Below are 25412 nucleotides of genomic sequence, written 5' to 3'. Positions count from 1 at the left end.
GAACTACTTTTCCACTCTAAGACTGGCTTATTTGGAAACTAAAACTTGACAACTCAAGTTCTACAATCAACTGAGGCATAACAGGCATGAAACCAGTCCATACCAAGAATGACATCAAAATCTACCATGTCTAATTTGACTAAATCAGCCATGGTGTCCTTGTGATTGACGGAAATGACACAATTACTATATACTCGTTTAACTAGAATAGTCTCCCAATAGGTGTAGAAACACAAAAGGGCTCACAGAGTTTCTTAGGAAGAACATCAAAACTATTTTCAACATAAGGGGTTACAAAAGATAAACTTGCTCCTAGGTCTAGCAAAGCATAAACATCAAGAGTAAAGACTTTGATCATACTAGTGACAACATCTGGAGAGTTCTCTTACTCTTGGCGACTAGTGATCGCATAAAGACGGTTTGCTCCTCCGCTAGTACCGAAAGTAGCTCATCTAGGTGCAGCCCTATCTGGTGGAGCAACTGATGAAGATTGGACTCTATTGCCCTGATTCTCATTACCTTACCGGTTATTGGGGCACTCTTTCATGAAATGACCCTCTTGTTCACACTTGAAGCCACCTGTGGAGCCATCGCGACACTTACCTAGATGGGTTCTATCACACTTAGCACATGCAGGAGTCCAGTTACCTTATTGTGCCACACTACCCTGAGATTGGGCAGGTCTAGCCCTGAAATGCTAGGAATTCTAACTTTGTACTCAGTTTTGTTTCTGGGTGCAGGTGCACTAGCAGATGATGGAGCAGGTCCCTTTTGCTTTTCCTGAAAGGACGAACGGTTCACATTGCCTCTTTGCTGCCCAGACTAATTTTTTGTCTTCGCTTTCTTGTTTCCAAACTCCTCCATATCCCTCAGCTTCCCTTCCTCAACTTGTTGCACATAGACCATCAACCTTGATATATCCATGTCACCTATTAGCATTGCAGCCCTACCTTCCTAACTCTACAGCCCAACAACAAACAAGCTCATTTTACTCCTCATATCTGCAACCATCTCTGGAGCATAACGAGACAGTTGGGTGAACTTCAACCCATACTCATGAATGTTCAAAGAATCCTGCTTAAGTGTGAGGAACTTTCGTACCTTAGCCTCTTTCAGTTTTTGGGGAAAGAAACGCCCCAAGAAGGCCTCCTCAAAACAAGCCCAACTCGCAATTGGTTCTCCCTCAACTCTACCATTCTTCCACTGGTCAAACCAAGTCTTAGCAACATTCTTCAGTTGATATGCAGCTAGTTCAACTCGCTCAATATCGGCAACGTGTATAACATCAAATACCCATTTATTTTAGCAACTTATCCTAAGGTCTCCTCGCCAAGAGCTCCTCGGCGACGACAGACGAAGCAACCCGTCTGCTGTGGTGGGGCAGCTTTTTTTTTTTCACAATAAGACCTGGACGATTATCCCTACCTTCGGTAGCTTACGAATTTTACAGTTCCTCAATAAAGTTCTCTGGATCCTCAGTAGTGCTTAAACCAGTGAAACTTGGAGGGTTCATGCTCAAGAACTCACGGATCCATGAAGTGTCAACCTCTTCTTGTCGAGCCTCTCTTTCTTGCCCAACTTGGTTAGTCACAGCTTGACTTAGCATCACTATTGCTTCTCTGAACTCATCATTAGTAACTTCTCTTTGGGATTGAACTTCAGGTGCATTGGGTACCCCTTGTTCTTCAACATTATGCCTAGCAGGATGACCTCTGACAGCTCTTCGTGGAGGCATGATTAACTGAAAAGCATGCGCAAGCACGAGTTAGAAGAAACTCTTTAGAGATAAAACTCTAATGCACGAAATGAGGATGAAAGAAGTGAGACAATTTCCTAAGTGTCGCAGCCTCCTAATTATAGATGAAAGAAGTGAGACAATTTCCTAAGTGTCGCAGCCTCCTAATTATAGATGTAGTGCGCTTCACACCGATAACTAGGACTCTACAGACACGACTTCATAGACTCCCTAGGACTCTTGAACTATGTGCTTTGATACCAAGTTTTTTCACGCCTCGAGCCTACACCATGGGCGGGACTGGCACTCGGGAACCATAGCTGGCCCCAAGCGAACCCTTAGCCTGGCTTACTTACTCAGCGTAAGACTTAAACATAAGAAACATAACTCATGCAATAACTTAAGAGATAATAACTTAGCCAAAATGACAACTCAAGTCTTAAACGTATACAATTGAAATGAATAAGACTAAAGAACTATAAATATGTCTAAGAAGCCTTTAAACAATGAGGGATGTCGGGACAACACCCCCGATCATCCTAACAACTGAAATACTAGAAAACAAAGTAAAAGGAGTCCTCCAGAATGCAATGAGGCTCACCAACTGACTCTGAGTGTTAAACTGGATCAACGGGGCCCTGGATGCTGATCCTCATTACTTGTATCTGCATCATAAAACGATGCAGGCCAAATGGCATCAGTACATTAAATGTACGAGTCTGTGAGGGAAATACTAAACATAACACAAGCTTGAAAGGAATCTGAAAGAAACACTTACCTTGGCTTTACTCAACTCATGAACAACTTAACTCAATATAAAGCAATAAAACACATGTAATATATAAAAAGCTTTTAAAACAATAGAAATCAACTCAGTTCGTTAATGAAATGCAATAACAAACTCAACTTTACTCATGTAATAAAGTAATATAGTTTCTGTGGGAGTTTCTCTAACCGACAACCACCACTATGAGCCTAAGTGGTGATACAACATCTTGCCCACGCTGCCATAACTGTCATATACTTTGCCATCATATAGAACACCTTAACTAAGTGGATCCACTAGTCTGCTAAAAAAGCACTTAAGATTCATCTAAAAAGTATGATTCTTTACTACCCACGATGGCTACATAGTTTATGCAGACTTGAGTTATTATGAACTCGCATCCCCATATCGGTGTTCAATATTACTCCCAAAATATACTTAGCTCATATATTTTTAAAACAAACCTTCTTTATTTGATTTGAGATAATTACTCAAAACTTAGCTTAAAAGCTCTTCTTGGAAATCAGTGTTTCCCTTTCTTGTTCAAATGTTAAAACACTTTTAGACATTTAGGAATACTTAGTTCCCTAATAATCTTTAAAGAAATGAACTTCATTCTTTACTTCTTAATCCTTACTCAACTTGAAATTTAAGTCTTAAAACAAAGTTAAAAGCATTTGCAAAATACTTCTTGAAATGACTCTAAAAACTTCCTAGGCTTGGATCTTAACTTTCCTTGAATTTGAATTTATGGATTCTAGGTTATGATTCATGTTTTCTGGATGATTTCTAGATGTTTAGAAGTCATTCGGAGTAGTTAGAATCAATAGGAAGTGTTAGTACACTTTAGGAGGACTTAAACGGGCTAAACGATGAAAAACAGGTGGAGATCGACGATCCGGGTGCGCCGCGCCAGCCCTAACTTACTGGGGATCATTTCTGGCGCACTGCACGCGTGCCGCCCCAGCCTCTCTGGCGCAGATGGGGCGTGCTGCGCCAGGCCCTTCCCAGGTGCGATCTGACGAACTTTTTTTCTCATTTTTTTATCTAAATTCGACTAAACTCGATCCTTTTTCTCAAATACTCTTTAGAATCAGATACCCAGAACATATACACAAGATTTAACTCAAACAACTCAAGGAATCGACACTCTAATCTCGAGAAACTTCTCAATCTAAACCCAAATTCAAGAACACCCATCAAGAACATTCAAACTTCCAATCTTTTAGAACGAATATACACTGAATTAAACATGTTTGTCACGTGAGTGAATGAACACAACATTATGAAAGTCTCACATACCTTGTAGGATCAAATCCTTGATGAATTCCACACGCAAATCTCCAAAAAATCGACGATTCTTGAATTTTCTTCTCCTTTCTCCTATTTTCTCTTTTCTCTAATCCCTAGCATGAACTTCAACTCTTCCAAACTGAATAAAATCTTATTTGACCCCAATTAAACTCCAAAAAAGGATTAAAATACTTAGGTAAGGAAAAGACTAAAATACCCTTCCAAAATCCGGTTTTAGACTTTCCTTATTTGAACATCACAACTTCAAATAGCCATATCTCACTCATATAAACTCGAAATTGCGCAAACTCGGCGGCATTGAAAAGATTATTCCAAGATATTTCCTACGATATCTGAAAATACACCTAATTCATCCTGAGCTAGGAGTTATTGTCGTTTGAAGTTGACCAAAAACTCAACTTAACATACTTAACAAATTTTCCAGATTTCTATTCTTTCCAAAAATTGACTATTTCCAATTCTTAACTTCTTCCTAGTTATTTAAATTTGCGAGATGTTACAATGATGATACAAATTCTCGCCCACGCTGCCTAAATTGTCCTATACCTTTCTGGGATATAGGTTACCTCAACTAAGTGGATCCACTAAGCTCTACCCGAAGGCACTAAGGATTTATCAAAAAAGTATGATCCTTTACCCATGTTGGTATACATGGTTTATGAGGAATGTGAGTTGTCTGAACTCATCTTCATATTTGTGCTCAATACTACTCCCAATAATATATACTCATGCTCAATGTTTAAAAACATACTCTTCCTTTGGTTTGAGATAATTGCTCAAACTATCCTCTTAAAAGAGGTAATTGCTCTTGAAATATCTTTGAATTCATAAACTTGTTTAGAAATCAAAGTTTTTCTTTTATCAATGTAAAAATTGATACCTTTGAGAACACTTAGTTCCTTTATACTCTTACTCAATTCATACTCGAAAACTCTTTCTCAAAAATATATCAAAATCATATTGTGATATGATCATTGATGACTCGGGAAGTCATACTGCATAAACATTGATGGTATATCTAGATACCATACTACTTAAACATTGATGACATACTCGATTGTCATACTAATCATGTTTTAAAAATTCTTTCTCAAAACTCATCTTTACTTCCTCAAAAACTCAGTTTAAAACTCAAGTGTTGGCTTTAAAAAGCTTCTTAAGATTTATAACTCAAAATAGGGTTCATGCTTAATTATAGACATGAACAAATCAACTCAAGGATCTCAAAAACCATATAGAAACTTAATACTCAGAGCTCAGAACTCAACGACACTACTCATCTCAAGAATACTTAATTCATAGGGTTCATGTTGAAATATAGACATGAACGAATCAACTCAAGAATCTTAATGCATAACATATAACAATTCTATAATTAGGAATAGAATTTCAAAAAGAAATAGGAACTCAGAATCAACTTATCTCAAGAATACTCAAATATAGGGATAGAATCCTAGATTACTCTTTTACTGATTTGAAAGTAGATGTAGGGAGTGAGGACGAACGAGTCCAACTATGATAGCCTTACATACCTGAAAGAACAAGGTTATTTAAGAAGAACTTGATTAGAAGTCTTGAAACCCTAGCTTGAAGTAGAACAATCAAGAAAACCTTTCTTAGGATTCTTGAATTAGTTTCTTGAAATATCTATGGCCAAGAATTATGATTTTCATTAGTGATTCATAATTATATGGAGAAATTTGAGTTGGAAAGAATGAAATTCTTGGAGAAAAACTTACGTTAAAGAAGAATCTTGAAAAAGATTGAAAGAATCTTGAATGGAATCTTCTACTTTGATTTTTCCTTAGGGTTTTAGAGAGAAGAGAATGATGTATTAAGAGATGAAAATCTGATTATTTTGGGTCCTTAATTAGTCAAGAAATTATTTTAGGGTTTTCTTAAAAGTAAAAAGACAAAAATACCCTTTTTAATGTATTTTTTGTCGGCCAATTCGTCACTGCACTGTATCTGGTTACTAAAATGGTCATAAATTTTTACTCGAAACTTGGATCGACGCGAAATTGGTGGAGTTGGAAAGAAGATTCAAATACCTTTAATTTGATATGTTATGGGCCACGTAACTCTTTATATTCTAAGAGATATGGTCGTTTGAAGTTGACCCAAGTAGAATCTTACATCAAAGCTTAATGGGTAAGAAAGCTTTCAACTCAACTTTGTGCTAGGAGTTTCTAGTGACCTTAATTGATATCCAAAATCAATCCCACACTAAGGAATTTACCTTTACACATATGTAAAATTTAAGAATCACGCAATATGACCCTACATATAAATGAAGAATAGTTCGGGTCTTAACTTAGAAAATTTTGGGGTGTTACACATTGATGGCATATCTAGATGCCATATTGCTTAAACATTGATGACATACCCGACTATCATACTAATTAGTTTTAAATAATTGCACAAACTATTCTCAATATAATGATTTAAATACATGGACTCACTTTGAAATTTCGAAATCAATGTATGAAAAAAATGCACAAAGGATTTCAATAAAAATCTCATCAACTAGGGTTCATGTGAAATATAAGCATGAACAACAACTCAAGGATGTAAATACATATAATATTGCAATCTCATAATATAAAAATTTAGAATTCAAAACAAGAACATAACTCATATCAAGAATTTCACAAAACTGAAGGTATAGGGCGAGAGGATGAACTAGTCCAACACTATGAATAGCCTTACATACCTTATACGCTCCAAATTCTTGAGAAAGGTGAGAACTTTGGATGAAAAGATGGCAAGAATTTGTTTCTTAAACATTAGAGATGAGTTCTTGAGGAGCTTTCTTGAAAATATATGAATTTCATGAGTAGGAGATATTAATTCGTGTTAAGATGAAGGAATTATGAAGTTTTAAGGTAAAATCTTACCTTGGATGTTGGATGAACCTTGGAGAAAGTTAGTTTCTTGATGTCACGCCCTGAGCCTACACCCCGGACGTGGCTGGCACTCGTGAATCATTGTTAGCCCCAAGCGAACCCTTGGTCTGGCTTACTTACTTAGCGGAAGACTATATGCATATTTATAATGATCAATAGCATTGTACTCACCTGAATAATAAAATACTGAGAATGCTTTAAAAGTCACACACTCAACTTGGCCAAATGGCAACTCAAGTCTTAACATATGAAATGATAATGTAAATACAACTGAACTACTAACTGTCTATGAAGCCTCTAAAACAAAGAGAGATGTCAGGACAAGACCCTCGATCATCCTAACAATGAAACAAATACTGAAAGTAAAGTAAAGGAGTCCTCCGGAATGCAAGGAGGCTCACCAACAGACTCTGAACTGCTCACTAGATAAACGATGCGCTGGATGCCGATCCAAGTTACTTGTGTCTGCATCATAATAAGATGCAGACCAACGGGAATCAGTAAATTGAATGTCCGAGTATGCGAGTTAGAATGCTAAACACAACATAGGCTTTAAAAAGAATCTGAAGAACTTACCTGGCTCAACTCAACTCAACATAACTTAACTCATTTCAATATAAAGCAGTTTAAAACAAGTGCAATATAAAAGAAAAGTTGTTTAAAACATGATGTCAACTCTGTGTGTATGCAAAGATACATATAACTCTGAAATATATGTAAAATACAAAATAAACTGTGTATTTAAGAATACAATTACTTCTGTGGGAGTTTCTCTAACTGACAACCATCACGTAAGAGTTATTGTGATGATACAACGTTTTGTCTTACGCTACTAGGGCTATCCTATACCTTGCCGAGGGTATAGAACCTGAACTACTAAGTGGATCCACTACTCTATGCTAAAAAACACTAAAGGAATCATCTAAAAAGTATGACCCCTTTCTACCCATGATGGCTACATAGTTTATGGGGGCTGTGAGTTGTCTTAACTCTCCCCTATATCGGTTTTCAATACTACTCCCAAAAATATAATATTAGCTCTTATGTTTTAAAACATACTTCTTTTTGTGATTTGAGATTAGTGCTCAAAAACTTAGCTCAAAGGCTATCTTGGAAATCAAAGTTTCCTCTTTTGCTTCATTTAGAAAGCGATTACTCTTTTCTGAAAACTAATCCGAATGCCCTTTGGAAATCGAGGTTTCCTTTCTTGTTTAAATGTGAAAACATTTTAAACCCTTTGGGAATACATAGTCCCCATATACTTTTGAAGAAATAAACTTCAAATTTTACTCTTTACTGAACTCAAAACTTAAGTCTTAAAACAAAGTTAAAACATTTGTAAAAAAATGTTGGATAACTTTATGAACTTCTCTTAACTTGACTCTTGACTTCTCTTGACTTCACTCTTAACTTTCGTTGAATTGAATTTATGGATTCAAGAATCATGATTTGTGATAGGAAAGATTTCATGATGTTTAGGAATGAATTAGATAGCTAAAAATGAGAAAAGATCAAAAAATCACTATTTGAGGGTGGGTCCGCGACGCGGAGAAGCATTTATATTTTTGTTTCTAAAATAAATTTTGTGGCAGAACGGTCAGTGACCACTTCACGATGCGAAACCATTTTTCCCAAATCTGGGGAGTAGGTCCGCGATGCGGAGGCACTGCCCAGATTTGTCCGACAAAATTTCTTCTTCGTTTTTCAACTCTAAACCCTCTAAACTTCGATGGTTTTTTTCCCAAACACTTAGGATCATTTACACCCTCAATATATGATAGATTCAAACCGAAATTACACCCAGAAACATGAATCAAACCCCAAGAAACTTCAACAAAACAACCCACAAGAATTCAAACGAATTTCATCAAGAACTCAAAGGATGTACTTTCAAATCAAACATATTTCGCTAAATTGAATCATGATTGGCGCGTGGGTGAACTAACCCAACGCTAAGTGATCTCACATACCTTGCAGGGATCACCCCAAACGAAATCCACAAGCTAAACTCAACGAAATCGACAAATCTTGAACTTTCTTCTTCTTTCTCCTCTTTTCTCCTCTTTTTCAAGCCCTAGCGTAAAATTCACTTTTCTAACTGACTAAAATCTGACTTTACCCCCAATTAAACTCCTAAAAACAAATTAGAATAATTAGGTAAGGAAAAGACTAATTTACCCGTCCAAAATCTGGATTGGACTTTCCTTATTCCAACATCCCAACTTCCAAAGGGCCTAACTCACTCATACGAACTCGGAATCGCGCAAACTCAGCTGCGTTGGAAAGATCATTCCAAGAGATTTCCTACCATATCTGGAAGTACCTCCAACTCATCCTTAGCTAGAAGTTATGGCCGTTTGAAGTTGACCAAAACCTCAACTTTTCCTAACTTAACAAATTTCCAGATTTTCATTATTTCCAAAAATGACTACTTCCAGTTCTAAGCTTCTTCCTAGCTATTTCAAATTGTGAGATGTTACACTTGAAAACTTCCCTTTCTAGGGTAAATTTATAAACTAAGGAGGTGAACTACGTATTTGGGAGGCTTTTTAAAAGACCAGAAGCCTGATTGGATGTTTTAAGTTAGGGATATTATAATAATTTAACATTCAAATTAGAGAGTTCATGTTTTCAAGGTAGTATATATNAAGAAGTATATATATATATATATATATATATATATATATATATATATATATATATATATATATATATATATATATATATGTCATCACGTATTTTTCACATATTGCTTCTTAACCTTTCACATTCTTTATTCAGAAAAGTTTAAATGTTTCAATTACTACATTTCTATTCTTTGTTAATGGTTAATACATGAAAAGGTTAGGGAGTCTCAATTATTAAAACTATTGCTACTTGTGACCTTTATTGATTCTCCTATAATTATTTTTATTTCCTATATATTTCCCAGGTGATGCCTTTCAGAATATCAAACACTTGACTTGGTTTGTTCATAATTCTTTAGCTGTTCTTTTTTTCTTCAAAAGTAATGTATTACAAAATATTTTCAGTTTTTTAAATATGATTGAAAAAGTTCTTAAAACCTTAATGAGACCATTTTATGATTTACTAGCTCTAGAATAATCAAGGAACACACATTTGAGAATACGAGGATTTGATATATTTCATATGATAAATTTGTTAAAAAGGAATATTTAGGGGTGTTTATGGATAATGACGTAAGGAAAACTAACCCCTATTGTCTAAAGAATGAATAATACGTCATCAAATTGAGTATCTTATACTTTGCATGCACATGCACCAAACAATAGAAAGTGATAATCGACTAATGTAAGAAAAATCATTCAATATTAAGATTATCAAATAATAAGTATTATAATTAAAAATATGTTAAAGATAAAATTCATTAAAAAAAACAATTTTACAATCTTTCAAGTTCTTAATATATGTGACACTATCAAATTTCTAATATGCAAATATTAAAAAAAATTATCATTCATAATTTTAATGAGGTTATGAATTATCGCGCTTTACCCTGCTGAAATATATACTTCACAAAAACACTCACACAACTATATAACACACCCATCTCTTTCAATCTCCAAACCAAAATCCAAGAAAATCATTACTCCTTACAAGTTACAAGTATTTCAGCAACCCCATTTAACAAATTTTAAGAACGGATATCCCAGTAATTTTTTCCAGCCACAAGAAAAAAGAATATAATGGGTGAATGGCTATTAATGCCCCTTCAAATTTCTTGCAAAATTGAGCTATGGAGGCTCTCTAAAGAAAGTATTAGGCATAAAAATGGTTTCTTTAACCTTATAGAGGCTACAATAGAATTTACAGAGAAACAATGAGTGTTCAATCTGATTTTCAAGAAAAGGTATCTGCTTGTTTCAGACCTTGGCAACGTTCTTTCCAGTTTTGGGTTCGTGCAGTAGATATATATACTGGTTATAAGGTACCCTCTTCATTTTTTTTCTCAAGTTTTGATTTTGTTAGTGGAACTGATTCATTTTTAATGTGATATCTATCAGTCCCATTTTCCCCAAATTTTAGTAAACAGTGGCACTGAATTGAGTTCTACTTTCTCATTTCCATTTCCCATACCCCACTTTTTTTAAAAAAAAATAATTTAACTTTTTTAGTATGTACATCTACATAACCTCAACTCGTGTCCATTGTATCAGTTGAGCAATCAAAATTACAAAATTATCATCTAGACACTTATAAAATTTTGTGGCATGTCGGTGTCGGATGTCGATGAGACACAGGAGACTGGGAGAGACGAGTTGGAGTGTTGAGTTGACCGTTGAAACCAAAGTTGAGGTGTCTAGATATGTTTATTTGTCAACTAAGGCCAAGTTTAAGTGTCTGTTTACGTATTATGCCTAATTATTTTTATAATTTGAAGAATTTTAGGATAGATATACAAAATGATATTAAACTCTACAAATTAGATGGTCTAATTTCACAATTGTTACATCTATGATTAATGTAGAAGAGTGAATTTGGGAATGGACTATTCTGTTGTTTTCTTAAAATCTTTATTTTTTTTTTGTTAATTTCTCTTTGTGATATGAACGAGGCGTTTGTTGGTTCATTTGGCTCATTGAAGTAAATTTTAGATTTTAATTTGCACTTTGTTAGGTGTTTCAATTAAGAGTTGGCTTTGAAAAGAATGTGCAAAAACAAGAAGCAATGTGGGAGAGGCAGCATGAGGTTGCAGCTGAGAAGATATATAATATGTGCTCTGACCTTGGTGGGTTCTTCCTAAAGGTATAATCCATAACCAGCTTCCCATTTTTTGTTTCCTAATATAGAATTGATTCAATCTCAAACAACTATCGTTGTTTATTACAACAACAAGTGGAGTGTGGAGAGGGTAGGATGTAGAAAGACCTTATCCCTTCCTTTTAGGTTTGTTTCCAATAGAGCCTCAACTCAAAGGAAGTAATCAAAAGGCGTAAAAGAAAGAGAAAGAATTCATGGTAGCAACAACCCAAACAAGCTGTTAAGTGTTAATGGTCCTTCGTTGTTTATTAACTCTACAAGGAAAAGATTCCTGCATTTAGTGTTTTCTTTTATAATAAATTTGATTAAGTTTATGCGGTTATATTGGAATATGTGCACTAGTCTGTGTTGACTGCAGCATGTACTACTGTGCTCTATTTATCATAATGCTTATGAGATTGTTGTATTGCTTCCATAGTTTAACCTCAGGGATTTGGTCTAGTGGTAAGAGGTGTGGCGCACCCATGATGTGTGGTTTAGGCGCACGTCACGGGTTCCAACCCTGCCGCAAGCAAATTCCTGTTATGTAAATGGAAGGGGGTAGAGGGGTGGACTCATAATCCACTGAGTTTCGAACCATGGACCATTAGCTCATGGGAAGTTCTCTGTTATTAGAAAAAAGAATGATCAAGAGGGTTTAAGTTCTGGCTTCACAACTCATAATTCATCTTAAGATATGGTTTGAGAGTGAGATCTAATTATGTGGATGGTGATGGTAATATTAATATTAATATTAATATTAGGTTGCTCAACTAATTGGGAAGCCAGACTTGGCCCCTGCTGCATGGGTGAGAAGGTTAGTTACTCTATGTGATCAAGCGCCTGCTACACCGTACAATGTGATCAGGGCTGTGCTGGAGAAGGAATTGGATCAGAATCTTGATGAATTGTTTGAAAGTTTCGATGTCGATCCTCTCGGTTCTGCTTCTATTGCACAGGTAACTGTTAAGCTTGATCTAAAGCATTACTAAAGCGCATTGTAGAGCGACAAAAATTTCTTCAAACGTTGACTAGAAACTTCATGTTGTTCAAACAGTTGTTAAAAATATCGACCTTTCAGATAGTAAATACATTTAGATTTGTTGAAGTGTGTGACTATCATATCTAAAAGTCTAAGTTATTACAGGGGTGACACATTTATTTATTTATTTTAGATCTGCAAAATTTTCACTCGAATTCGGACCAACTCTTTTTTCATGGGCTTTTACCTGGAAATTAATTTCCACTAATAGGTTGTGGAACATAATAGGCTCGTAATAGACACAACAGCACCCTATTTCCAGCAATAATGGCAAAAACATTGCCACTTACATGTTAGGCAAGGGAAACTGCCTAAGATATACCGAACAAGTTTTTCAATCTTAGCTGTGGCTGATATATTATAATGTCTAACAATCTCTAGTACATTCTTAATTTTTATGGCTTATGTAGGGCCTTAGCCCTATCTCAACAACAACAGTAGCTTTTGTTGGCAATGAAGGATATATATTTCAAAAGAATTTTTTGTATATTTTACATGTGGCATTGTATGGAAATGTGGCTCCTTGCATGAATCCTTTTTGTTAAGTGCAAAATTTGTTCATAGCTAACATGCAAGTGATGACAAGTACAACCATGATCATGACTCATGATGATGAAGATGAGAAATATACCAATAAAAAAAATGAATAATGAGCCATTTTTAAATCTCTATATATATAACATGCCACAAAATATATGCTAGTACTTCTTTTCAATAAGTTCAACCAGTAGACTATACACTGATACTTTCTTTCTTTTCCTAACTTGCTAATTTCTTTAATCAAGTTTTGTTGTTCTTGCTCCTTCTAACAAGATGGAGGTTTGTTTAATCCTGAGGAAACTTTCAGCTGAAATAGTTTCTTAGGACATCGTCTAGCACTACTAAAGCTGTGTGTGTATCTGTTCATAAATGAATAAATATTCATTTTCTATTGTTCTCCTTACTTGTCAACTGCTTTAACCTTAAAACCAGTGTGATACATGGCTTTGAAGGCCAAATGATTTGGACCTGTAAGGCAGTTTAAAGTCAGATAAATGATTATTTCTAAATGTTGTATCTTTGAGCTGTATTCTAGTTATATAGAGGAATTAATATTACTTTGATCCTAAGTGGTTCAACTTGTGTTTTCTCTACTTGGAATTAGGTTCATAGAGCAAGACTCAAAGGTGACAAAAATGATGTTGTTGTCAAGGTAAGAGAAATTGACTCATAACTTGGCAGTTTTTTGTGATCATAAGGTTCTAAAATTATTGTCTACTCAAGGTGCAACACCCTGGGGTCCAAGAGCTGATGATGACCGATATCCACAACTTGCAAGCTTTTGCACTATACTTGCAGAAGATAGATATAAAATTCGATATATACTCTTTGACAAAGGAAATTGAGAAACAGGTGCATAAAATTTCTGTATATGCATTATTTGAGAAACAGGTGCATCATCTATTGTTTCTCTTTAGCCAGAAGAAGGTAAAACGTAATTTCATTAAATAACTGCACCAAGGAGGTGCATGTTACAAATATTTACATCAATATTCAGTTGTTCCTAGTTTCTATCTTGGGAACTAATAAATTGTATCAAGTCACTAGGAGGGACTTCTATTTTCCATAATTCTTTCCCAATGTGATCTTCATTACCTTTTCCAATAAGAGCTTGTTATTTTCTTTATCATTTCTAGTGATAGCCTTAAAAGTTAAAACCTACCTTAATGAGTAAGACTCAAATTCTGGGTACGAATTTCTAATATGTTTCCTAATTTACAGCCATGTGTTTTCTGTGAACTTCTGTGACAACCAGATGTTCGTGACTCCATATTTAGCATTAATGATGTTTTCCCTAGAAACATAGTACTCTAGAGCATACCTACCTTTCTCATGCGCTGAACTAGTAGCCCGCATGCGGGTTTGGCCGAACCCAATAGATTGTCTCAAATAGTGTATTTGTGTTAATAAATTCATTAAATACTTACAAATATTAAATTTAGAACCAAGTTATTATCACTTCAAATCGTCATTGTGGAATTCAGAACGCATATAGTTGAAATCCTAGCTTCGACTGTGTCATTCATTGCCATTCAAATAATACATGTATTGTGAATTTCCATATTTCCCACCCATTATCCTGCTCTACTTTTGTCATAATTATTTTCTCCCCTCTATGAGATGAAATTTCTTATGCCGTCCACATCCACCCCATAAGAAGTTAAAACGTAATCATCAATAGTTGTTTCTCCACCTTGTGTAGGATGGGGAGAAAGGACATGGGTAGGTCTTCCAATACACTATCTATCAAGGTAAAAGATATTGTTTCTTCCATGGAAGCATTATTTTCCCAAATTTATAACTTATTGCTTGCCACACAGTAGCAGTTTTGCATTTTGCCTCCAGAGGCCAGCCAAATTAGGTGGAAGGAAATGTGGCTATGTTGCATTGCGGAATATTTTCTGACACCTGAAAATTTCCTACTTCATTCACTGGATATAAACATCATTTTTTTCTCTTCTAAGATAACTTTTGTATGAAAGATGGCTCTTCGTAGCCATTGTAGATTTCTGTTCATCTAAATATTGAGGAAATACTTTGGTACAGTAATACCAAATGCTTCATGCAATGTAAGTCTGCTTTATAGGTAGTTTCAATTAGCTGGATGGTGCATTATGATCTGTATTGATGGTATGATCACGAATTACTTTGATGATATCTGTTGTTTGTCACAAATGTCCTTAAAGACAACTCGTCTCAGTTGTTTGCTCATGGCGTGAAATGCAACTTGGTATTTGCCTTGTCATATCCTATTTCAGCTTAGATTAAGTACAACATTGATTTTGCTTGTCCTCTTGCTTTAACAAACTGGTTTCACTTATTACATATTAGATCGGATATGAATTCAACTTTTTGAGAGAGGCTGATGCAATGAATAGAATTCGGCGTTTTCTCTACGAAAATAACAAAAAGTCCCCAGTTATGGTTCCACAGGTGATTCGAGATATTGTTACAAGGTGAGCTCTCTGTGGAATATTTGACTAGTTGATGTTTTCATATCTAAATATTGGTAGATTTGATCTTCAACGGACATTTGAGATGTCTTGCTGTAATGAGGTGGATCAAGAGATTGTTTGAAACTGATTATGCATTACTGTAACTGTTTTGCTTCGTAAGATGCTTCTCTGTTATTTGTTCAATAATCTTGCATGTCCTTTTGTTCTTATTGTCGCAACTCACAAGGTTCATATGTTAGCTCAAGCCACTGTAAAACTTCCGATGAGTGTGCTGTCTCACATCTTGTTTGCTTTCATCATTCCAACAACATATAGATGTTCGCTAGGTTCATTAACTTTTCGATTAGGTTGTTTCTACTCTCTGTTGGATATATGAACTTTACAGCTTGAGCGTAACTTTCTTTTCAGATTACCTTAATAATCTGTTCTTTCCTTAATATTTTTAAAAGGAGGGTCCTAGTGATGGAATATATTGATGGAACCCCAATTCTGAAGCTGGGAGATGAAATGGCAAAGAGAGGAATCAGTCCAGATGGTAAAATTGCAGCAGTAGCAAGGCAGTAAGAACCTATATTTCTCAGAGTGAATTTGGCTTCTAAATTAGTTTAGGTTACTGTCTCTGGCATATTTGTTATCTCTGCTAAATTAAACTGATAACATTGGCTATAGCGGATGCAATATTTAACTTATGAATGCAATTTAAGCAAATAAAGATATGCGTTGAGTGAAACTAACGCAATAATCCATATAGAACCCGAAAACCTTGTTAAACACTTCAAACACCAGATTAATTCAGGAAATCTGGCCTAAATTTTAGTTAAACCCCACAATCTCATGTATAGAAATGAATTACCTTGTGAAAATCAGGAGTTGTTCAAAAAACAAAGGAGAAGATATTCCTCTCTCGGTAATCTGAAAATGATCATCAAAGCACACTGAAGAATCCCTTTAGGGTGGCTACGAATCTTGTATATTTGGGATCATTATAAAAGTATCAAGATTGTCCCAAAAAAATCTAGGTGGGACATTCTGCCTAGGATTGACACAGATTTGTGCTAGGTTGGCAGCACACTTTCTTCATTTTGTGGCAGAGTGGCGCCAAGGTCAGCATTATTTTTTCTGCGTCGCGGTAGTGCAGATTTGCGCCAAGCTCCATACCTAGGCTCTAACTTTGGCTCCAGATCATCTTCCAACTTGGTCACAAGCACGTTAAAACGTCTATAAGGCATCTCCAAGATTTTTTAGCTCATTTTCCACGCGCTCTTACGTTGGAGTGCTCTCTCAAATGCTTTCATAAAATTAATCCAAAAAAACTGGTTTCCAAATTATTCTTAAGTTAGGATAAATTATGATAATCGCAAGCCTTGTTCTTGGTGATTACGTCACAGCTGTCACTTATCTCATGAAAGATTCCATTTTACACCTCTCCTGACTTGTTTGAGATGAGATTCTTTGACATCTCCCTTCTACACCAGAAGAAGTTTCGACAATGGCTCACCACATAACTTTAGAAGAACATAAAGTATATTATCAAATGCTACATAGATTGATATGTTGGTTGTATTAAAATGTTCCAGCACACAAACTTGCTTGACCTTTTGAAGTTCTCAGGTTTTGGCCATGTTAACCGAAAGAGTTAGTTAGGTCCTTGTGGGGTCAAACCCAATGGATGAAAATTCCATGTGCCAATTTACTTGGCTAGGAATTGACAAGATTCAAAATGAATTAATGTGAAGATTTGGTAGGAAGATAATTCTTTTTTGGTACAAAATGAAAGGTCAAGACTCAAGATAGTAACTTTTTAGGTGAAATTTAGGTAAACCATAAAATGGTTTCACATATTAAACCTTGACATTTTGACACATAGTGATGTCATGGATGACATCAATAGGAAGAATTCATTCCTATAAATAGGTAACTCTTAATTCATTTATAAGACACCTCTATCTTGTCTTCTCATTTTCTAAGGCATTTGATTTTCTTTCTCTCTTTTAGTATTTCACTTGTATTCTTTTAGAGTGAAATAAATATTGGTGTCGTTGTTCTCTGGTGGATGTAGGATCATTCTGATCCAAACCACGTTAAATATTGTTTTCTTCCTTGTTCTTTATTTTCACGTTTCCGCTAACAATTGGTATCATAGCCAAGGTTCTATCTGAGTATGCTCTGTGATTGCATCACAGTCTGAACTTCCACATTAAAAAAGAATTAATTTGGTTTTCTGTATTTCCAAATACTTTGTAGTAGAAGAGGAAGAATAAGTAACGATGAGTTCCTTGAAGTTTGAAATTGATAGATTTAGTGGGCGCAACAACTTCAATATCTGGAAGATCCAGATGATGGCGATACTGCGGAGGAAAGGTTCAATCCATGCTATTGACGGAAAGTACCTCGATAACACATCGGATTCCGACAAGAAGAAGATTGAAGGAGATGCATTGAGTGTAATCCAACTGTCCCTTGCACCTAACGTGCTTTGTGAAGTGAGTACAAGTACCAAGTGTTATCAAAGGAGCGCTTTAAGCACGCTTAAGCCCTGAAGCGAGGCTCAAAACGTGTTGAGCGCTTCGCCTCGCTTTATGTGCGCTTCAATGTAGTCATCAAGGCTCTAAGACAAACTTTTCCTTGCCAATGAGCCTCTTATGAAGAATTGACACTAAACAATTGATATTTCACTTTATAATTAAAAAAATACAATTTCATTGGTCATATATTTGTCATTCATGTTTATAATTATTAGTCTTGGACTAATCATATACATTTGTATTTTTTTCTCCCTTTGCGCCTTTTTTCATTAAAGCCCACACTTTATTTGCGCTTTGTGCTTAAAGCCCCCCACTGACCTTAGAGCTTTTTTGTGCTTTTCGCCTTTGATAACACTGCAAGTACCGAGGAGACGGGCAAACAATTATGGGAAAGGCTTGAAGGGCTTTACTCAGACCGGTCGGTGACAACAAGGATGTTGTTACAACAACATCATCACACATTTAAGATGGAGTCAGGTACTTTGTTGCAGGACCATCTAGATGCGTTCAATAAATTTGTGATGGACTTACAGACTACTGGAATTAAAAAGGATGAGGAGATGCTTACATGTGCTTTGCTATTTTCATTGACTTCAAAGCAAGGAACTTATCACTTTTGAGCAAGTGCAGCAAGTACTAAACTCTTGTGATGTGCAGAGGCATTTTGAAAGAGACAAAGGTGATGAAGCTAGTGGGCTCTTTGTGAGAGGCCGTCCTAGCCATCAGGGAAGGAGCAAATCAACGTATAGTTCAAAGTCTCGTATGAACAAGAAAAATGCGAAGTGTTGGGGCTGTCACAAGAAGGGGCACTTTGAACGAGATTGCCCTATGTCAAATTTCATAGAATTCATCGTTACTTGTTCTTCTTCTACTACAAAATATTTGGAAATACATAAAACCAAAGTAATTCTTTTCTGATGTGTGGAAGTTCATATACCATTTGTTAACGGAAACGTGAAAATAAAGAACAAGGAAGAATAACAATATTTAATGTGGTTTGGATTAGAATGATCCTATGTCCACCAGAGAGCAACTACGCTAATATTTATTTCACTCCAAAAGAATACAAGTGAAATATCACAAAAGAGAAAGAAGATCAAATGCCTTAGAAGATAAGAAGGCAAGTCAGAGTTGTCTTACAAATGAATTAAAAGCTACCTATTTCTAGGAATGAATTCTTCTTGTTGATGTCATCCATGACATCACTATGTGTCAAAATGTCAAGGTTTAATATGTGAAACCATTTTATGGTTTACCTAAATTTCACCTACAAAGTTACTATCTTGACCTTTTATTTTTGTACTAATAAAGTAGTATCTTCCTACCAAATTTTCACATTAATTCATCTTGAATCTTATCAATTTCTAGCCAATTAAATTGACACATGGAATTTTCTTCCATTGGGTTTGACCCCACAAGGACCAACCAACTCTTTCAAAAAGGTTCTTGAGAGATTCAATATGCATATGAGCAAGCCTATAAGTACAACATTAGCTTCTCATTTCAAACTTTCAGAGTTACAAATGCCTCAGTCTATGGATGAGGTGGAGCATATGTCAAAGGTTCCTTATGCTAGCACAGTTGGCAGCATAATGTATGCTATGGTGTGCACACATCCAGACATTGCTCAATCAGTAAGTCTGGTAAGCAGGTACATGACAAATCCAGGAAAAAAGCATTGGGAAGCTGTCAAGTGGATATTGAGATATCTCAAAGGAGCTTCTGATGTCGGCCTAACCTTTCGAAAAAGTGAAGGTATTTCAGTTCTCGGTTATGTAGATTCTGACAATGCAGGGGATCTTGATAGAAGGAGGTCCACAACTGGATACATCTTTACTTTCGTTGGTAGTGTCGTTAGTTGGAAATCGGCTTTACAGTCGATTGTCAGTTTGTCTACAACAGAGGCAGAATATATGGCAGCAACAGAGGCAGTGAAAGAAGCTATCTAGTGAAAGGTTTTGTGGCAGAATTGAGTTTGGTTTAGCTGGAATCAACTATAAGATGTGATAGTCAAAGTGTTATTCATTTGATTAAAAATCAAAGATTTCATGAGCGCCCCAAACAAATTGATGTCAGATTCCATTTCATTCGTGATGTCGTTGAACAGGGAACTATCAAGGTTGAGAAGGTTATCACAGACTATAACGCTTCAGACATGTTAACCAAGATAGTCCCGCTTTCCAAGGTTGCACACTACAAGGACTTGGCGGGAATATGCATCAACTGATGCAACCCTGGGAAAACAACTGCTAGATTGAGCTAGTGTCTATACAAAGGTTTGATTCTTCTTGTTTCTTACAATGGTATATCCAAGTAAGCTTAGAGGTTTTGGCCGGAATTGTTCATGCGCATGCTTGGAATGCAAACCAAACTGGAGATTGAAAGAGTTGATTTGGTCCTTGTGGGGTCAAACCCAATGGATATGAAAATTCCATGTGCCAATTTACTTGGCTAGGAATTTACAAGATTCAAGATGAATTAACGTGAAGATTTGGTAGGAAGATAATTCTTTATTGGTACAAAATAAAAGGTCAAGATAGTAACTTTGTAGGTGAAATTTAAGTAAACCATAAAATGGTTTCACATATTAAACCTTGACCTTTTGACACATAGTGATGTCATGGATGACATCAATAGGAAGAATTCATTCCTATAAATCGGTAGCTCTTAATTCATTTGTAAGACACTTCTGTCTTGCCTTCTCATCTTCTAAGGCATTTAGTTCTTTCTCTCTTATAGTAGTTCACTTGTATTCTTTTGGAGTGAAATATATATTGATGCAGTTGTTCTCTGGTGGACGTAGGATAATATTGTTGCTCTTCCGTGTTCTTTATTTTCACGTTTCCGCTAACATTAACTGTTGCAATTTCTCAGGAAAGGAGCCTTATTGTTCAGTAACACTTCATAATGCAGAACTCTGTTATTCCTTTTCAAAGAATTTAGGAATTGAGAAGTCCTTTTTCTCTTAATATGACTCTTTCAATTAAGTTATTTCTACACATATTCTCTATCCCCGTACTGTTATTTACTATTTATTAAGTTAGTAGTTTCCAATTGTTTGTAGTATCATTTCATCCTCATTCTGTTTCAGCATGAGAATATCGTAAACTGGGGTACTATTCTCTTATTTGTTACTTCTACATGCAGGAACATTCTTAAAAGTTTGTCCCTAGCTTATGGACAAATGATACTCAGGAGTGGTTTCTTTCATGCAGATCCTCATCCAGGGAATATTCTAATCTGCAAAGGTGCTGAGGCAAGTATGCATCTTTTCGTTTTCTTCTTTCAATCAGGTTCTCAGTTATCATATATAATTGTTCTTGTTCAGAGTTCTGACAAGGATCATGACATTCTTTTCTTATTAAGGTTGCATTGCTGGACTATGGACAAGTTAAGGATCTTCCCGAAAATCTCAGGCTTGGATATGCTAATCTTATTCTTGCTATTGCTGATGGCGATGCTACTAGGGCCAGAGAAAGCTTTAAGTGAGAAATTTTCCGATTAATCTCTTGTTATAAATTCAAGAATATTTTTCTTCCTGAGGAAGCAAAATGATGCAAAATACTAAATGGAAGAACTCAAAAGCTTCAAATAACAAATGTTCTTCCAACAAAGAAAACAATCATGATAAACAGCAAAGGAAATAGTAGTAGTTTATGTTCTAGTTATTCAAGTGTGAAGAATGGAAAATGGAGTCGACTTCATGGAGCGAACTAACTACTCTTGGCACTGATAACAAATATGGAAATGATTTTTGTTTTTACTCTAGTACAAAATTAAAGTTGTTGCCATAATTATATTCTTTTAGTACTGATATGTTTCCAGTCTTTGAACTTCTCACTTTGAATTAAAGGGAGCTTGGCATAGACACCCTAAGCAAATGTGAGGATGAGCAGAAAGAAATGCTTAAATTGGCACGAGGGATGTTTGACACAAAATTACCACCTGGTGTAAAGATGCTGCAACCTTTCTCGGAAGAATCTTTAGTCAAAAAAATTGCAGTTGAGGTACGCGGTACCTCCTCTCTCAACTTATGGTATTTACCAATTCCCAATGTTAAATCATTTTTAGCAAGGGTTGCATTTACCATTCAAGAATCTAATGATCTTTTCCACATGATACTACCTTCCACATTAAGGTTCATCAGTTTGATTAGTGATGGATATTGAAGACAAGAGTTGACACAGCTATATTTTGATAACCCTGACTAAAGAATTTGAACTTGTATCAGTCGTCGGGTCTTTGTTGATGCTTTGTTAATAAGGAACTAGAGAATTAGTGAAGACAGTATAGAGAAGAGTTTATCTTTTCTGAAGGTGATCATAATTTTGGGACAATGCAAAAGGAGTTCTTTTCCATTTAAAGTTAATAACTTGCTTAGGATGGGATTGGGAGGATGAATTGATTTCAAGAAGTAAATCTTAGCAATTAGCAGAACAATATTCATTGCTGAACTCTATGTTGACATAATTACCTGAAATTCCTCTTTATTTAGAGCTTCGGCTCAAAAGCGTGAACGCCACAGAAAAAGATAACGTGGGGTGAAGCAACCTCTGATGGGAAGTTATAACAGATTCTTTGCATTTTGTTATAAGGACATGTAAATTGAAAAAATGAGCTGTTTGGTTCAAGTGTTGGTTGGAGTATATTGTAATCAATAGAGATAGAAGGCCACATAGTTCGTGGTCATTCAAATAAACTTAGCAGACTGTTGATCTATTGCCTCAATAGACAGATCTGTGTCTCTGGGCTATGTTGCTTGGACTCTTCAAAAATGGCACCAGGTGCATGTCGGATCTTCCAACAATAGTCTATTTTTAGAGGATCGGACATTGGGTGCAGCAACATTTTTGAAGAGTCCGAACAACATAGTCCCTATGTCTTTCAACCATCTAAATCAATATAGTAACTACTTTCACATTTTGCACCTGCGCTTAAAATGCAACTACACAAATCATTATTCTAGACGAATTCTTATAAGCTTCTAGAACAAATTCTGCGGAAGGCAACTAAAATATTGAAGTTGAAGCCATGGCCTATTGACAAATACTTATAGCTACCATGATTAAGCTTCAAAGGAAAACATACAACAAATACTAAGTACTCAAAAGACATTGTTGCACATGTTTACACTTTGATTGCTATACATACACTAGACATGCTACTAATCTAGAATTCCATAATCTTTATGATAATGGAGAAATGTTTAGCCAAGAATCATGAAAGAGAAAAACCTTTTGACTTCGGTCAGCAAAGGCTGAGTAACTTTTTATTGTTTCCATTAGAATTGTTGTCTCTTGAATGATTGTGGTGCTCTATAAAGAAGAAAAGAGGAAAGCCACATCATGTCGAAATTGGAAGTCTTTCACTTGAGATGCAAATGCAATTATATCCAACCGTCATGAGAATGACTCTGGATCATTCTGAATTTCAGTCTCTTAAAAATTTTGAAAATCTAGCTCAATTAGGTCCCATAAAATCTGGATTTTAGCTTCTGTGACTTAAAAGTGGTCTGTTTTGTTCTCTTGCATTATGCTCCACAAATGATAAGGTGGATCTCATACCTTCTTAAGTTCTTTGTGTCTCTTAGTACAGTGAGTGACGCCTTGTATCACCGGCCTTTCTTATTTGCTGATTAATTTTGTTAAATGTACTTGGTAAATATGAGTACCAAAGTCAAAATGTGAACACAATTCTATTTGATGTTAGGCTTTTCCAGAAGAACTTTTCTCTATTCTTCGAACTCTGCAAATACTGAGAGGGCTTAGTGTTGGTTTGGGAATAAGTCATTCATGTGCTGAACAGTGGAGACCTATTGCTGAGGAAGCTTTGTACAATGTTGGCAGATTGACAGGTAAGTCCTTAATACGACAACGCATCTTTTTGTCCAATTAAATAAGTCAATCTATCGGTAAGCAAGAACATATCAACTTCATTTTCGTGCCACATTATTCTTCTGCTGCTGGCTGGAAAAGGAGTATGTAGTGAAACAGATGTGTATTCGAGTGCTAAAATCACTACGGGTCGGTTACTAGGTGCAATCTTGTTTGATGATTCATTAGCATCTATACAGCTCTAATAATGAGCCATTGCCATTATACATCTTATTCATTTCCGGGTTAAAGATCTAACGACGATGTGCAATTTTTACTTTTTTGTTTCAGATATAGATATGAAGCGATCACGTGGACATAGAACTAGAAGAAAGTCCGGAAAATAACAGCTAGCTAGTCAAGAGGAGCAAAGTATGAACGAAATCAGAGATAGTCATGTTGCTAATTTTTTGGAGAAAGCTTTTCACTCAATGGTTTGCATTTGTAGCAAAGCTTTTCAAGGACAAGTGCAATTGATACCACAAAAACACTACATTCTTTGTATTGTTTTCTCTTCCTGTGGCCTTAGAACAATTTCTGTACAACATGGCCTGTAATCAATTGATAATTGGCAAAACAGGAAAAAAGAGATGCATTTTGATCATGTCATTACTTGGCCAAACACATACACAACCTCTCAAACTCGCTCTCATTTTTCATTTTGGCACTCCAACTTAGCCTTGTTCCATTTTAACCCTTAAATTCCATTTTTTCTATACCATTTAAACACTAATACTAATTGTTATGATTTTTTTTTATTTATGTTCTTCAATTGCAATTTTTTATTTTTAAAAAATAGACGTGTGTCTGTTAATTTTCGTAAAAAAATTAAACATTCGCAAACGAACATAAATTTTTTCAAACAATAATATTATTTTTTGAGATTTTTCTGTATTTTTGCATGAAAGTAAATTGACGAAAGTTCTTTGATTTTCTTTCTTAAACATTCAATTAAATTAAATAACACTACTTATTTATTATTTCTTATCATCTAGGCTATCTAAATTTAACGCAAATACTCACCTTTTATTTTTAATATAAATCAATACGAATAAAAAAAACTCATCTTCAATACGAGTAAAAAAGACTCTTGTTCATTGCTAATAAGACTACTAAAAATTGTTAAAACTTGATTGACTTTAATTTGTTGGATTGTCGGTGATTTTTAAGAAAGAAAATCAACACAATTTCGTCGGTTATTTTTCACATAAAAATACATAAAACTCTTAAAAAGAAATTATTATTTTTTAAAACAAATTATTTTTTGTTAATTTTTTTTTAACTAAAATTAATTGACACATGTCGATTTAAAATAAGAAGCTGCAATTGAAGAATATATATAAAAATAAAGAAATCATAAAAATAGTATTTCGTGTTAAATATGTACATAAAAAATGGAGTTTAAGGGTTAAAATGGAACAAGACTAAGTTGGAGTGCCAAAATGAAAAATGAGAGCAAGTTAGTGGGGTTGTATATGTGTTTGGCCTTTCTTT

General features: G+C 35.2%; 1 protein-coding gene across 2 annotated transcripts; it reads left to right on the top strand.

Moving 5' to 3' along the window:
* Positions 1-10322: 10322 nt before the first annotated feature.
* Positions 10323-24560, top strand: LOC125877887 (uncharacterized). 2 transcript variants are annotated; one of them, XM_049559175.1, is made up of 12 exons: positions 10323-10670; positions 11360-11488; positions 12247-12441; positions 13669-13716; positions 13788-13916; positions 15396-15520; positions 15970-16080; positions 21193-21301; positions 21412-21530; positions 21899-22052; positions 23755-23899; positions 24210-24560. In XM_049559175.1, exons 1-12 carry the CDS (start codon positions 10563-10565, stop codon positions 24263-24265), a joined length of 1428 nt encoding a protein of 475 aa, XP_049415132.1. In that variant the 5' UTR covers positions 10323-10562; the 3' UTR covers positions 24266-24560. The 2 variants fall into 2 exon arrangements, with proteins under 2 accessions (XP_049415132.1, XP_049415134.1); XM_049559177.1 differs by lacking the exons at positions 21193-21301; positions 21412-21530.
* Positions 24561-25412: the final 852 nt, after the last annotated feature.

The sequence above is a fragment of the Solanum stenotomum genome, chromosome 9 (assembly GCF_019186545.1).
Source record: "Solanum stenotomum isolate F172 chromosome 9, ASM1918654v1, whole genome shotgun sequence".
In the NCBI taxonomy this organism is placed as follows: Eukaryota; Viridiplantae; Streptophyta; class Magnoliopsida; order Solanales; family Solanaceae; genus Solanum; species Solanum stenotomum.
The sequence above is the reverse complement of the archived record's forward strand: the minus strand, read 5'-3'. Positions and strand labels throughout refer to the sequence as shown.

Excerpts from the sequence above, each read along its gene's own strand:
- LOC125877887 (XM_049559175.1), top strand. The coding sequence starts at position 10,563 with ATGAGTGTTCAATCTGATTTTCAAGAAAAGGTATCTGCTTGTTTCAGA. Across the intron at positions 21,302-21,411 it reads TAATCTGCAAAGGTGCTGAG|GTTGCATTGCTGGACTATGG; the intron begins GCAAGTATGCAT and ends TTTCTTATTAAG. Across the intron at positions 23,900-24,209 it reads CAATGTTGGCAGATTGACAG|ATATAGATATGAAGCGATCA; the intron begins GTAAGTCCTTAA and ends TTTTTGTTTCAG.